At 45.6% G+C, this 15,935-nt stretch overlaps 1 protein-coding gene across 1 annotated transcript in view; it reads right to left on the bottom strand.

Annotated features, from left to right (window-relative positions):
- The window catches only part of INTS6 (integrator complex subunit 6), a 487,951-nt gene that overhangs the window by 839 nt on the left and 471,177 nt on the right, over positions 1-15,935 (bottom strand). Inside the window, exon 17 of the mRNA XM_085621797.1 lies at positions 9,682-9,775. Within this exon, the coding sequence (XP_085477923.1) occupies positions 9,682-9,775 (94 nt within the window). The remainder of the gene's footprint in view (positions 1-9,681; positions 9,776-15,935) is intronic.

The raw sequence follows: 15,935 nt of genomic DNA, 5'->3' as shown, positions 1-15,935 counted from the left end.
GTAGGAAAGGGCGGTACCGTGGCATTACCACAAAAATCCAGGTTACTTTGCTGTCTAATGTCATTGGGAAAAGCAAGAACCAGATAAATGGAGTGATAAGAGACTAGATCTTTACCATGAACTCCTTTTGATGACGTGTGATTTCACAAGTAAGAGAGGACACAAGCAGATGTCAAAATCTAAATTTGCCCAGAGCTCATTAGTTGGGTTTTATGGAAGGAGAGGGTCGCCACCACTTAAAACAAACTGGGAACAGTCTCAATAGACAGCGCTAGATCAATAATGGAGAGCACACAGGATATTAACCAGCAAAATCCAAATGGACTTCATAATAGTGCCTCATGCGCACATAGCCACTCCACTGGCCAGACTCCTCACTGCAATGCCCATATTCAGTGGTGAATTGATGTTCAAACATAGGGGTCACAACCGGACACTACTCTGTTGGCCTAGTAGATAGTAGTGGTTGTCCAACATAATCTGGATATTGCTTCCCTAGAAGGAAGGGAGAAATGCCTTCAGGCAAAGATGGAATACCCAGAGCTCAAGCACATTTAGACGTAGGGGCTACTCTAAAATGGACCAGAGGCCCTGTGCTGTCATGTCGCCCAGATTGGCACCCCATCCCAGCGAGAAGGCATTTGTGACCCCAGTAGCCTGAGTTTGCAGAGAGCTGAATGGGAAGACCCATCAGAAGGTTGAAGGAGTCCATACACCATTGCAGATCCTGATTCAGTGACCTGCAGATTCACACCTGATCCAAGAGACTTACTTGGTGTGACAGCCACTGCCTCCTCAAGACACAAGTGAAGGGCCATCACCTGCCACCTGGTGTGAAATACCAACACAATGCACAAGGTCATGAGGCCTAACTGGTGCAAGACCAGCAGGACTGGGATCAGAGTTTGATTCAGACACAACAAAATCACCGTCTGAATAGCCATGATCCTCTGTAGAGAAGAAAGGGTCTGCATAAGAGTTGTACCAAGCACTGTTTGAATAGGGTCAGCCTCTGCGTAGGATTGAAGTGAGCATTCTGGAAGTTTATGGTAAAGCAGAAGTCCTGGGGGTGTCATCATCCAATGGAGTAGTGCTGGGCAATAAGCTTTCACCAGCCAGTCACTCAAGTATGGAAATACTTGGACTACAGATTGCTGCCAGGAAGCTGCCACCCCCACCTTCGTAAAGACACATGACGCTGTTGTCAGTCCGAAAATAAGGACCACAAACCTAAAGTAGCACCAGTGGGCATAAAGCATTGCAAGTAGGCGTCCTTGAAGTCCATGAACACCAACTATTCTCCAGATATCAAGGTCAGCATGACATGGATAGGGGAAGCATTTTGAATTAGTCCTGTTACACAGAGTTTCAGAAGGAGGCAATCAAGGCTAGCTATCAGGCTCCTGTGCTCCCTTGTACCTTCATTCAAGAAGGCAAGGACTTTTGCCTCTTTAATCGAGGTGAGTCAGCAGTGCGCACACTCTGAAGGAAGGGAGGTGGTCTGGAGGGGAGGATAGGAAAGGAAGAGAGTGGCCCTGCCGGATCAGCTGTATCCATTTTGGTTTAATTTCAACAAGTGGCAAAATGGGAGACACTCCATCCCACAGGAAGGTGAGGTAATAAGAAGAGGGGTAACAGGGGTTTAGGAGCAGAAAGTCTCAAGAGGATGATGGGGACTAAATCAGCAGCTGCAGTATGTGACATTCCCCAAAGACACCCCTGCACTGAAAGCAGTCCTATTGTTATGGCAGAGTTTGAACACACTGAGATGGCTGCCTTTGCCAAGCTAGCCCTTGAATAATGAAGGGAACTTTCAATACTTTTGGTGGAACTGCCCTGCAGGGGAGGCCAGACAGAGTATGTGAGCAGTAGTCCTGCTTTTCTTGAAGTGTTCTAGGAAGAAGTCTGCCTTCTCTCAGAACTTCCTCACACCATTAAAAGGCATGTCCATGAACTTAATCTGGTCGGCTCTAGAAAATCCAGTGGAATGCACCCAAGCATACTGATGCAGTGCGTCAGCTGTATCTATAGGTTGAGCAACAGTGTCTGCATAATCTAGAGCACACTTTACGATTGGTTTAGAGGCATCCAGGCCATCAATCTCAAAGTAAGCGAAAGACTATTTCATATAGTCTGGTGGGTTGATATGTTTAAGTTTAGTCAGTTCTCTTAAGGCATGGATGTATCAGTTAAAATGCATCTGGCATTAGCCATGCATTAGGTCAAAACTGCCGGTGGCTAAAGATTTGAAGCACAAGTTACTAATTTTCTTCGATTTAAGGAGCCAAAAAAATTACACTGGGATTCTAACTCTATGACTATTTGAGTAACAAAAGATGAATAGGTCTATGGCATGTGGCCATCTCCCTGTGGACTGCTGAGCCCAAAGAGGATTCCTTTCATGCATTCAAGATAGGGTGCAGGAAAGCCTGATTAAATGGGGGCAAGGGTTCAGTTATCTTGCAAAGGATAAAATCAATTTGAAGGCTTGTTGCTTTCCAAATGACTTATAAAAGATATCTCTTCTGAACCAGGGCCATGGAGGTAGGAAATGTCAACATCTGGGGAAGTATCTAGGACATGGGCTTTAAATCCAAGTAGAGGTCAGCAGCAGTAATGCAAGGTGGCAGGAAGTGATCCGCTTTTAAGTCATTATTAGGCTCTCCTGTTTTCAGTTTCTATTTGTTATCAATTCCAGTGTTTGTGTGTTTTACAATGCTTTCAAAAACTGTAAAAATCTGTGGTATGTTGTTTACTCTTGTTTGCGTCATACATATCTTGCTCATAGCTCAGTTGTGAACCTGCTAGCCACTACAAAACATGAAGTGACCAGTGAGCTTTAGCCACATGAGATGACCCAGGCTACCAAAACAGGAATTAAGCGGGGCAGGGCTCCAAGGACCTTGAAGATAGTCACAAGGTCATATGGCCTGAGTGGGAACATCGATCACAGACAACAGCTTAGAGTTAGGGGACACACTTAAAGAGTTTGAAACCAGATTGCACCAAGCCAGTAAAAGGGCAGCCAAATCCTGTGTTTTTTGGTTCATATTGAAAAGCAAATATGACTTTTTGTGGTGTTTTACTGGTTATCTCTTTATTTAAAAAACGGAAACCGTAATCCTTTCTCTGGCCATAGTCCTGATCTTCCAAAGCAAAGGCATCTGAATCGAACATTTCCTCCAAAAGAGTAAACATTTGTGCCTTGAGCAGGTGTTCACAAAAGGGTTCATCATTGAAACTAGCTTTGACTTGCTCCTTTGCCAGATAGGTGTTACTTCCCATATCTACCCCTTGGCCAGCATCTTAGTAGGATTTGAAATCAGCACTGAAGAAAGGTCAGAGAGAAAATGGGTTTGGTGCCTGGAAATTTTTTCGCCTTTGCCATAGGCACCGGGGCCAAAGCTGGCAGCATGACTTCAGGAGGCATCTGAGTCACATCTGGCCAACTGGCCAACTCACCAAGCCCACAAGAACGACGCCACCGTGGGAAGTAGCCAAGAGGTTGTGGAGCAATCATAAACCGCCTCAATTTCTGTGTGGTCTGCTGAAGGACCGGCAAACTCTTTTCTCGTCTTCTTAGGGACTGAAGTGAGGGGTCTCTAGTCATCAAGGAAGAATGCAACTTTGAGACTTGGGACAGCTTCCTTGAGGTAGACTACTACACCTTCCAATGGCATTTTGTTGTTGTTGGAAGTCCCTTTAGGAGAAAGTTCCATGGAAAATAACTTCTTTGGGAGAGTGAGCCAGCTCGGACGTCATGCCGAAGAGCTAATATCGTAGCCTCCTGCTTTGTAAAGGCGTTTGGGAAATGGATGAGCAAGAGTTGAAGGCTGCAGCGTCTTGTCCTGACCCCAGACAACACGTAGTCATGGAGGGTGTCTGAAAGGGAAATCATCTTGAGGCACTGCCTGCAAGGCTTACATCCTGAGGCCCTTTGTGGAGAAATTTCACCTACTCTGAGTTGAGGAATTTTTAGGTAAGACCTTGAGCGAGAAAACAAGCTTCAGCCCGCCTTGATGAGGAACATTAAAAAGGCAACCAATTTCAACGCGCAGGTTGGAACATAATATACTTTGGTGACATGTCTGGAGCTATGTGACACCACATGGCAGCACTGCAGAGACATTGCTAGGTAGAAGTAACCCAGATCAATCTGAAGCTTGAAAGGAGTATAAACAAAGTGAGAAATTTGTGGTAAAATGCATCTAGAGCAGAAGAATTGATATCTTTGCCAGAAATTGCTCTAGGAACGCATAGAGAAACGCTAGTAAATCAGTGGCGGCTCCCCCGCTAAGGTGGAGGAGTGTTACTCCACTGCTTTGAAGCAGTGAAAGAAAGGAAAAATAAAATGATAATAACTTGCTGTTATTTTATTTTGTCCTGGTTCAAAGGCGGGGTGGGACTGCTCTGCTGGCAGAGCAGGGGATGAGTAGTGGGCACACTGAAGTGCGCATGAAGCTTTGACAGGCCCTCTCGGGCCGGTCAATCAGTCATGCACACTTAGCATGGTCACCACCAGGGCTGCATTACAGCCTGGGTGGAGAACATTCCCAGGCCCCAAGTCCCAGTCTGAGCACCAAACCCCGGCGCTCAGACCAATCACACCGCTGCATTGCAGCATTGTGATTGGCTCAGGGGAGCCTGGATTTGCTTCCTGTTTGTTGACTTAAGCCCAACTGAGAGACGACGTGGGCGAGATGCAGCAGGAGGTAAGTGTATTTTGTTTTTTTATGACCCCCTTACTCTCCCATCCCGCCACTCTAGATGTGTGCCGGCCGCCACTGCTAGTAATACCTGCAAAGATAGAAGGATGGCTAAAAAGGGATTAAGCAGAACGTATGGGGACGAAATTTTGTATATGTGCTAAAAAAAGAACACATTTGCAAATCATTGACCAAGCCAACCGGCTATGGCCCTGGGGGTCACGAGTGAGATCCTTTTGGCTTTGCAAACACTTGTTTTAATAAGGGATTGGCAAACAAGCACTTTTTTTTTTCAATTAGTAAAGACACAATTACTGCGATTTTTATTTTTTAATGTTTATATTACGGTGTTCTGGAATCTCAGTCATAGGCAGAGATATTTGATGCCTATTGATTTTACTGAAGCCCGCATGACAGATAAGTCTCGAAGACAGAGCACAGGGTACTATGAACAATGAAAAGGCATGACATGGGCAAAATAAGATTAGTTAAAAGATTGATAATTAGGACCATTTGCATAGCTATGCAACCATCAGAATCCCCACAATAGTAATTTGTGATTTCTAAACTACCATATTGCAGAAAACATTGTGATATATCATAATTCAGCAATACAAGAGTTTAAACCACCCGTTTTGTTAACTGTGCCCTTAAACTTATTTAATAAATGATCTTACCAAACGTCAAAGGAGCATCTTCAGAACAACCCTTTTAGCTTGTTCTGATACAAAGTGGTCAGCAGCAGCTTTGCCACCACCTCATCCCAAAATAGAACATCTTTATGACAGAAATCGTTGTTAAGATACATATTAGACTGTTCTTTTTGAAAATCATGCCCTGGTGGCATCAAGAAAAAGAAAGCTGCTTTACAACCAAGTATTCACAACATCTACTTAACCTGAAAAAATGCTCAGTACAAGCTGCCATGCACAGCATTCTATAAAAATAAATGATTAGATAATATGAACAGATGATCAAAAACCTGAACTGAGCTAATTCCCTGTACAAAGAAAGGTGCAAAAATGGTGCACGATTTGAAAAAGAAAAAAAGCTAGAAACCATAAATAGAGTGGAAACCTATTTTGATGTTATTGGGGAATGTTACTGTGAGACGTTGGCCTGGCATATGCTGGTCACTAGTTATAGTGGCCACCTTGCACCAGTCCAATTCGACTCTTATGGTAGATAGGTTTAAGACAACCTTTTAAAGAAAGCTATCCTAGTGGTAGCTGTGGAGAGCAGCCTTCAGGCTAAGTCTCAGAGGAATGTAAAGCAGCTTGTTTTACCTTATAATCTCTTTAATTACCAAATGAAAGGACACCACACAGGTATATATATCAAATATATATGTATTTATTTCTAGACACACTCTACTAATCTCTTTATGAGATTAGAAGCCAGGAACACATTCAAATATCAACGTTTCACAATAAGTTAAGCACAAATATGGCTCGGGCCCTAGGGGCGTACCAGACCATATACTAAAAAAGAGGTTTAGAAAAGTCGACTTGCAGAATGACAAGGCCTAGGGCCTGTAGAATCGCTGGGGCTTCACGACTGCAGTGAAAGCAGGTAAGTAACAGACCCACGGGAGACGCATGCAGTGTGAGAACACAGCCGCGGGTTCCCTATTGATTACAATGGAGAAAGCCGCGGTTTGATTTCTAAAGTTTTAGGGTACTTCGAGGAAGTCTACAAGCAAGCCACTTACAAGGTAAGTAATTTGAGGGCCAACACACACTAGGGCACCGGAGTGCACGAGTTACGTCACCCAGGGAAGCCGGGTGCATAGGTGTCTTTTGGTGTCGGGTCGCGTCGCTGTTTTCTATGGAGACCAAAGACGACTTGCTGCTTGCGGCGACTGAAGAAGTGTCCGGTGGAATCCAAGGCTGGATTCAAGATGTAGAAGACCTGAAAATTGAAGGGACAGTGTTCACAGTCACTTGCCAGTGACCCGGGGCCAGGAAGATGGATGCCCACGGATGTCGGGTGATTTCAGGTCGTCGATGGTGTTTTGACTCTTTGCTCACGAGGTCCAGGAGGGATCGACGATGACCAGCAGCTGGATTTGGAGTGTCCCACGACGTCTGCAGCGGACTGCGGTGTCGGCAACCAGATTGGAGCCAACAAGCCTTGGCAACAGCAAGTCTCGTGTAGAGTGAAGAAAGTCGATGGTGCAGACCAGCAAAGTCTGAGGGACTCACCCAGCGAGGGTGAGTGAGGGCAGGCCTGGGGCAACCAGGGGAGCCCTTTTAGTCGATTGGAAAGTCTTCGGGGGACCCACAAGCCAACGGGCAAGGGATCGCGAAGACGCCTCTTGAGGAAATGCTTCACAGGAGCCCACGGTCACTCGGGACGGGGTAGGCCTCTGATTTTCGCTGTAAAACCTGCTGGAGGCTTGGGCCACAAATGGTCCAAAGCACAAGTTCATTGAATGTCGTGAAGGGGTTGCACTCGACAATAGTGCATGGTTCCCAGGTATTGCAGTTCCTCGTCACTCGTGGGACCCAGACGCCACAGGTTTGCTGGGGACTCAAAATGGCCGACGAGGGGTCAGGAAATCCGCTTTTGGGGCTGCAGGGACTTCTGACTCCGGCAGGAGCAGTTAAGTTTGCGACCGTTGGTTCAAGTTGTGGTGCCTGCCAAGCAGGGGAGTCACTCCTTGACTCCAAGGGAGATTCTTCCAAAGGTAGTGGAACGTCGAAGGGCCAGGATTCTTCTTGTAAAGATTCGTCCAGCGTTATCTAACTTGCAATGGCAAGGTTTTCCTATCTTATAGTAAAAGAAAGGGAGGGACTTGCTCTATGACCACTCCTCTAAGTGGGTCAGGGGGGTGGGTGGTCACACCCACTTCCCTTTGTCCAGTTTTTTGCGCCAGAGCAGGGGCTGGTAGCCCCTGAACCGGTTTGAGCTGGCATATGCACAGAGGGGCCTACTGCTCCCCCAGTGCAGGACTTCAAAGCACTCTAGGAGTGCACCCACCCAGCTCCAATACACTAAATCTTGTCTGGAAGGTGGTGACACCTCCCTGTGACAGGATGCCTATTGTTGGGCTTCCTCCATTGTGAGTTTCGGTCAGCAGCAGGAGGGCAGCCCAGTGTTTGTGCTGGTGGCATCCATTTTGTGATGCCAGGGCTCTTTCAGATTTCTACCGTGTTACCACAGTAGGTACATGTCATCCCCTCTAGAAGGGTGGGATCATACTCCCACACCCCTTACTGGTGTGGGGGTACGAGTCCAAGTTGTTTGACACCAAACACAACATGTTTTGATGCAGTCATTCCAAAGTTAGCATTAACCGGGAGGCTATAATGCACTTGAGAATATGGTTTAACCGCACCCACAAACAGCTACAGGGAATAGACCCTGCCAGCTGCAGAGGGGCCCTGCTCAGGCAGAGGCACCCCCTCACATTGTAAACCAAGCACCCTGCCCTCAGGATTGACAGGGCCTGCCATAGGGGTGGCTTATATGTGTGTGTATGGTGAGATATAGGAACCTATACCTCTGTGAGGAGTGCTAACACTACCTCACCCAGGCTGCAGTAGCAGGCCTGAGGTGTCAGATTTAGTCTTCTTCCCAGGTGTGGCATAATACACGCTTCAGCTCCTGGTAGGCCTGTAAAGTACCTATGCCCTTAGTACCTAAGGTACCATATACTAGGGGCTCATAAGGCACCACAGTAACCAATCACTAGTGCATCTAAAGTCGTTTAGAGAGAACAGAGAGACTGGGGCCCTGATTAGCAGGGACCCAGCCGGACTATAGCCAGAAACCAGTGTATACATCAGAAAAAAAGTGGGGGCAACATAAGTGCAGATCCTACTCTCCTACGGTTACATAGAGCACAATGGTGTGGCAATATAGTGAAAAAAACATACTGCGACAGTCAGCACTTACAAAAGTTTATCACAGCCATTAAAACCACTGGCAGACCAGAAAATAAAATGGACTTGGGGTCAATTGGGTACTGTAAGAAGACAAAGTCCACTATCCGTCATTCAATTCAAGAACTAATTCAGATGCCAGCATCCATCTTCTCAACATAAATATATTTCACCTTGAATCAGTTACAAGGAATGTATGAGTCATGAGGATAAAAGGGAGGTTTTACATACAACGTCAATATCTGAAGTCAAAAGACAACATTTTCTTCCTGAGATAAATTTGTTTTTCTATCGTCTTACTTTAACAGAAGAGAGTTGAATGAATGAACAGTCAATGAATAAAAACAGATTTCACACGCAAGTTTGGAGTTTTTCTACTAGATACCTTCTTTGCCATCACCCATACTCACAATTGGAAATGATTCAAAGATGAAAGGAACAGACACAGACAGACATGAAAGTAACAAAAGATTCCCGCTAAAGATGGTCAAAGCAAAATCTGTTACGGGACAGTACTAGGTTTCTGCGTTGCTTCACGCAGGTATTTGAGTCTCCCAAATATGAGCTTTAGGCTGGATATTTATGGAACCCACTATACAAATCCTGGCAAGTCTGGTAATCACTTATACACTGAAAATTTGGAAAGACCTATTACTAGAAAAAAGATAGAACTTGTTAAAAATTCGAGATACCCACACAAAGTTCTGAAGTTACTGGCATAGAAAAAACTGAAACTAACAGTATTGTCAGTGTGCAGGAACCTTTATAATTTGAAGGATTCTTTTGAATTTGAACATGATCACTTCTAACAGGGTCGAAGATGTCTGGGCAGACGCCAGGGAATTATCACTACTGTTTAAATTAGTTTAAATCAGACAGAACCTTGAGGATATTTCATGAGTCTATGAATCTGCAAATCAAAATGAATCCATAAGGATTTAGATTCTTCTTTCAACTATTCTAAAACCTTTCTCCTAGTGTCGTCATTCAAAATACCTTTGCATAAACTTCATGCTTATGATGAGCAATCTCTGGTGAGAAAAGCCAATGTTAAAATGCAACAAAGCTCTATATGGCAAATTACATACCTTGAAGCTTCTTTGATAACATTCTGCAAGAATATCAGTCGAATCTGTAAACTTCCTTGGACATGCTTCAATAAGGAGAAGATATTTTCATATTCTAAATGTAAAAAAAAAAAAAAACATTTCCATAATCACTTCTGTGTTTAGGCATGGTAAATTTTATCAGCATTCTAAATCTGCGTCACATACAGAGAATTCTCCACATGAAGGATCCAATAAAGGCTTAGTATTGTTTAAAAATACTTAAGCCAAAAAATGTTTCAGTAAAAATGTAACAGTTTTTACACAAACATGTATAGTCTGCACAACTGCAAAAGGAGCAATACCTATGCAACCAGTAGAAAAGAATATCACACTTACCACTACATTAAGTAAGTGGTCCTTGTCATGATTATGGGTCCTAAAATAATGAATAAGCCTCCTAAGTAGTTATACTACTCAATAAGACTAAATCCATCCTGCTTTGGTGTTGACAATTCCACATGCCCTCTTTTTATAGCAGTGATTCTGCAATGCCACGCTACCAATGAAGATTAAAAACATTTATTTCTTAGAGACAAACAACTAGCTTAGATGGCGAGAGAATCTCTTCTTTCATTGACAAATTGTCACAGTAACAAAGTAGTCAGCTTATTATACAAACAAGGTTCAACAATGATAAGGGTTACATCACAGCAAACCTTGTTGATCGTCCAAACAAATGTCACAAAAACTTACCTAGTAAATAAACGAAAGTGTCAAGTCTGAAATATCATGAACAGCATAGCCGGAGAGCAAAAATGTACTAAATTCTAACATAATAGGTTTTGACAAAACACGCAGGGTGAACAAGCGAGACCTTCCCTTAATTGTTGGGAACAATAGTGGTTCTGTACAGGCTGACTATCCTACCCGCGTTACAATTCTGGTGCCATAGTGACAGAAGATGATCTAACCAACTTCCTCTGAAACAAACACTAAAAAAACTATTTATGGAAAAGTGACCAGTTTCTAAGTGCATAAGTAGCTTTTTTGGACTATTTGGGAACCTACAGTCCGGGAGATTGTTAGACGAGTATTTCAAACCTGGTATGCAAGAAATAGAGCAGGCAGTGTCAGGGCTTTAAGTGGGGAAAAAACCCTGGGGGGCTCTAAAAGGGGCGTGGTAATTCTAGTAAATGGGTGTGGCCTATCCGAGTAGGGGCATGGTCTAAATCAAGATAACTAGCATTGTGTGCTTAAGAAAATCATGAAGTCGCATCCAGCAAAGGATAATAAAATAGGAAAAAGGTATAGTTATTAAGTATAGGCCATAAAATACCAAACACTTTAAAAAACAAGTAAAAAATATTTACATTACTTCGAAATCTATTGCAGGATTTCCCAAAACCCTTGAAGATATTCTCGGTGTATTTTGCTGGGGTTTCTCACAACAATTTTCTTCAGCAGACCTACCTTTTTGCCAGCCAGTCAGTCTCTCGGTGGGTCAGTCAGTCAGTCTCTCGGTGGGTCAGTCAGTCAGTCTCTCGGTGGGTCAGTCAGTCAGTCTCTCGGTGGGTCAGTCAGTCAGTCTCTCGGTGGGTCAGTCAGTCAGTCTCTCGGTGGGTCAGTCAGTCAGTCTCTCGGTGGGTCAGTCAGTCTCTCGGTGGGTCAGTCAGTCTCTCGGTCAGTCAGTCTCTCGGTCAGTCAGTAAGTCTCATTCTCTAAATAACAGTATTTCTCTACTATAAACAGACACGCAACTGAATCTAAAAATAGATTTTTACGGCGATATATACACATAACTGACATAGATCGCCTGGTTACAGGGCTTTTAGTGGGATCAAAAACCTGGGGGTTCTCTCAAAGGGCCATGACCAATAAAGTTAAGGGCATGGCTTAAAAACATGTAAACAAAAATCTGTGCTTAGCATAGTGTCCCACCCGATTTGGAATTACATCAAATGCTTTGTGCTGCTGTTGAGTTGAGATTTATCGAAGGACGAAAATGGAGACCCAAGTGGTTGTTAGTTGCATAAGATAAATAAGCAAAAACTATGGCTTTGTTGTATATAATATTGAAAATGCTTCAGGTCTGAAATGATGAGACAAAGAATGTCGATTTGAACTGACAAAGGCTTTCTGAGCAGGCAAAAATGGAGCCCCCGATAGCTACCCGTCTCAGCACCTGCTTTGAAGCACCTGGCCCCCTAAACGCCCTGCCTGTTAACTCTGGGAGAACAAACTCGCATAAAAAGTCAATTTAAGCTGCCGATTAACTCACAATTGGTCACAGAATGCGGCATTAGTGCCATCTACTGTCGCATTCACTTAAATTAATATGAAAAACCACTCACAATAAATAAAGGCAAATAAAGGCAGCAACTTGCGTCCCTTCTTTTAAAAGCCTCACCTGCCGTGACGCAAGCCTATGACCTCACAGTGGCAGATGAGGGCGGGGGCCGCAGGTGAGCATGCAAGACACTACTTGTCTGCGCATGCCCCTTTGAACTTTTCTCGGCAAATGCGGCCACCGAGGAATTACAACAGCAGTAATGGCGCCGAGTCCCTGACTGCTGTTTTCCATGGGGGCCGCAAGGGAAGGTCTGGCGGGCCGCAAGTGGCCCGCGGGCCGTACTATGTGAACCGCCGGTGTAGAGTGTCACACAGGACTTAATTACATCAGTGTTAGTAAACATTGGAAGAGCAGAGCAATGTGAAAGTAGATTAAAATTAAACTCGGAGGGGTCCGTCTGGGTTGGCTTTACTATTGATTTGAGATATCTACTTCTGAATTGTGCCTGAACATTTTCAATGCAGCCACAAGCAAAACCAAAATTCTCCATTGTAACAATCTTTTCGAATTCGGGGGAACCAGTGGCGCTCAATATTTGCCTTGATTTCCCTTCGGAGGGCTGTTCAATCTTTTCTATGCATACGCAGTGCTTTCTATGGGGGTGCTTTACCACCACATATATAAATCAATAAACAGAAAAAGTCAGCATTGGCAGTGAGTGCTTTGAAAAAGATGAATGGCGCTTTGCAGCGGAATGAGAAAGCTGCGGGGAAGGGGATTAAAAAAACAGCCCATTAAAATACTCACGTTGCGGGCTTGCAGGCTGGGAGGGCAAGTCTTGTGTGGCTTCAGAAGGATCCTGGCTGAGGCAGCTCTGATGCGGAGGCAGGGTCCCGACGGTGCTGGCAGGGCTGGAGAGGCGTCATGAAGGTGTTTCCTTTTCACTGCTGCTGGATTATGTTGTAGACCCTCTTCCCTCGCTTGCTTTAAGGCAGAGCAGGGTCACACTGGTTGCTGGAGAAATCTTGCTGCAGGCTGTAAAAGCAGAGTCGTGCCGGTTCTAACCAGCTGTTGTGCCGATGGCTGGCACGATGACGTAGGTGGCGCTGCGTGTTCAAAGGGAAGAGAAATCCCAAGAGAAAGTGTCTCTTCAAAAGATTTCCCTTCCTACTACAATGACGTCACGCCTTAAGCAGGGCACGGGCATGCTCACCCGAAACACCAACAAAAACCAGGACGTCTGATCACCCTACCTTTGAGGCCCGAAAATAGAGCCCCCTAGAGACCCGTTTCGAGGCCCCCCCAAAAAAAACTGCAGACCCCCCACTTAAAGCCCTGGGCATTGTACAGGTTGGGGCTCACTGCATGACCCCCTCATGGGCATCAAAATATCAGACTGGTGCTTTTGGCAAGCACTGCTGTACATTAAGTACACCGTGAATGTGAAAAATCAGCAGTTAGACATATGCCAGACATATGTTCCTCACTCAGTTGCTCCTCACCGACAGGCAGGCTGCTCCTACGAGACAGTCTTCACCAGACAGCATATCCCTCCTGCCTGCTTGCAAAAGTACTCCGGTCTTCAGTGTCCCAGGCTGCGCCCTCACCAGTTTTCCTGCCGCCGTTTTACCCCGCGCCTGTTTCCCGCTCATGCTTCCTGCCTCCTCAGCGCCTCTCCCAGGACCGATTTAATAGAGGCCACAGCGTGGCTCCAGTGAGCAGGTCCTTGCCAGCATTGAAACGTAGAACAAGATTACTGCATATTGGTACCTCAAACCCCCTAGACTACACTGAAGCAACCCAACCCGCAAATCAGACTGCTGGAGAAACGGCAGGTCTGAAGGCACGCTAACGCACCTACTATGGGACTGCCCCACCCTTTCTACTACTGGGGACAAATCCTTGACGATATAAACAAACACTGATACACAGATACCATGCTTTCCGGCGTATGTCATCCTGGGTCTGCCCAACGCACTCACGTTCCCCCACAAATCGTGCTAAGTCAGAAATGAGTATAGCCTTGGACGCGGCCTTGCAAAACATACTATCACACTGGGGCACAGATCGGATTCCTATCAGGGGCGGTTACACAAAATGTGGCATGTACTGGGCATGAAGCGTATATCCCTTGGGGAGACTGTGCCACCTTTGCGGATCTCTGGCACCCATTCCTCTCCCTACTTAGCACAGAAATGCGGGAACCTAGCTGTCACAAATATTTGAGTCTTTTACGACTCATAGCGCCCCGCATGATAACACTTAACCTACATTACCAGGTAGAATATATGGGGAATTTCTATTCTGCTTCATTGGCTCCACACCAAGTTTGCCCGGGGGGGGATTGAGTCGGAGACTGGGTTGGGGTGGGCCACAGGGGGGATTCAGGAGGGGAGAGAGTTGGGGTTTTTCGTTGTGCGCCCTGTTGTACATGTATGAACTATTTAGTTCATCAGTAGCGGCACTGTTTTATGCATAAATCAAATATTAATAAAAAGATTTAAACCTATGAAACCAATTACAGACATCAACTACCTCCAGAACTATCGCCGCATCTCGGTGCTCCCACTGCCTGCCAAAGTCCTGGAGAAGGCCATCAACCTCCAACTCACCGAACACCTGGAGAGAAACAACCTCCTAGACCCCTCCCAATCTGGATTCAGAGCCAATCAAAGCACCGGGACAGCCCATATCACTGAGACAGACTCCACCCGTACCCTACTCAACAGAGAAGCAGCTGCCCTGATCCTTCTCGACCTCTCCACTGCCTTTGACACAGTCTCCCACCACACACATCAACCGTCTGCACCAGATCTGCAGGAAGGAGGACGCTTTTAGATGGAGGGCATCCTTCCTTATGTCGTGCACACAGAGGATTAGTCTCCCTCCCTTCACTTCACAACCCAAGCACACCATCTGTGAAGTCCCAAAAGGGTCATCCATTAGTCCCACCCTCTTCAAAATCTACATGACGCCGCTAGCAGACATCGTCAGAAACCACAACATAATCTCCTACGCTGACAACACCCAGCTCGTCCTCTTAGCGGACCACACTATGACAAAAACCAACTTTCACAACTCCGTGAAGAACGCCTCAGCCTCGATGAGACAACTGCCTGAAGTTTGTCACGGACAACACCGAAGTGCTGATTTCCAGCAGCCACACCTCCATCTTGAACGACTCCTGGTGGCCATCGGAACTCGGACCCACCCCCATTCCGAAAGATCATGTCTGAAACCTTGGTATCATACCGGACAGCAAATTATCCATGAAATGATAGGTTAACACCATTGCCGCAGCGGTTTCCACACGCAACGAATGCTCCGCTGAATTTTCAAGTTGCTACCCACCGACACCAGGAAACCAGTGATGCAGGCCCTCATCACCCGCCATCTAGACTACAGCAATGTGCTCTATGTAGGCTCCATGAGATAATTCATGAAGACTCCAGACAATACAGAACGCAGCAGCCTGACTGATCCTCAACCTGCCCAAAATGACCCACCTCTCCCAACACCTGAGACCTCCACTGGCTTCCCATCCGGAAAAGATGCCACTTCAAGCTCCTGACCCACGTCTACAAAGCCCTCCACAACCAAGGACTACCATACATGAACCGCCACCTGATTTTTTCACCAACCATTCAGAAACCTCAGCTCGGCTCACATCACACCCGCAAAGACATCGTGCATTCACCTCGCCGCCAAATCCTGGAACTCCCTTCAACACCACCTTTGAACAGCACCCTCATTAGCAGACTTCAGGAATGGACTCGTTCATATTGCCTGATGACATTCACTGAGAATTGCTGAAAGAGTCTGCTGATTCAGCAATTATGATTGGCGGCCATCAGATCATGACAGGTCTTTGTGGTGACGCTTTTCAGATTGGTTCATAGCTATCCATCAAATGATTCAGATCTGCTATGTAGCTGCCCACCAATATGTTTCAAACAACTGCATGTATGACAGGCTCATCAGCCTGGTCATCTTGCTGTGGTTC

The sequence above is a fragment of the Triturus cristatus genome, chromosome 8 (assembly GCF_964204655.1).
Source record: "Triturus cristatus chromosome 8, aTriCri1.1, whole genome shotgun sequence".
Taxonomy (NCBI): domain Eukaryota; kingdom Metazoa; phylum Chordata; class Amphibia; order Caudata; family Salamandridae; genus Triturus; species Triturus cristatus.
This window is presented reverse-complemented; position numbering and strand designations above follow the sequence as displayed.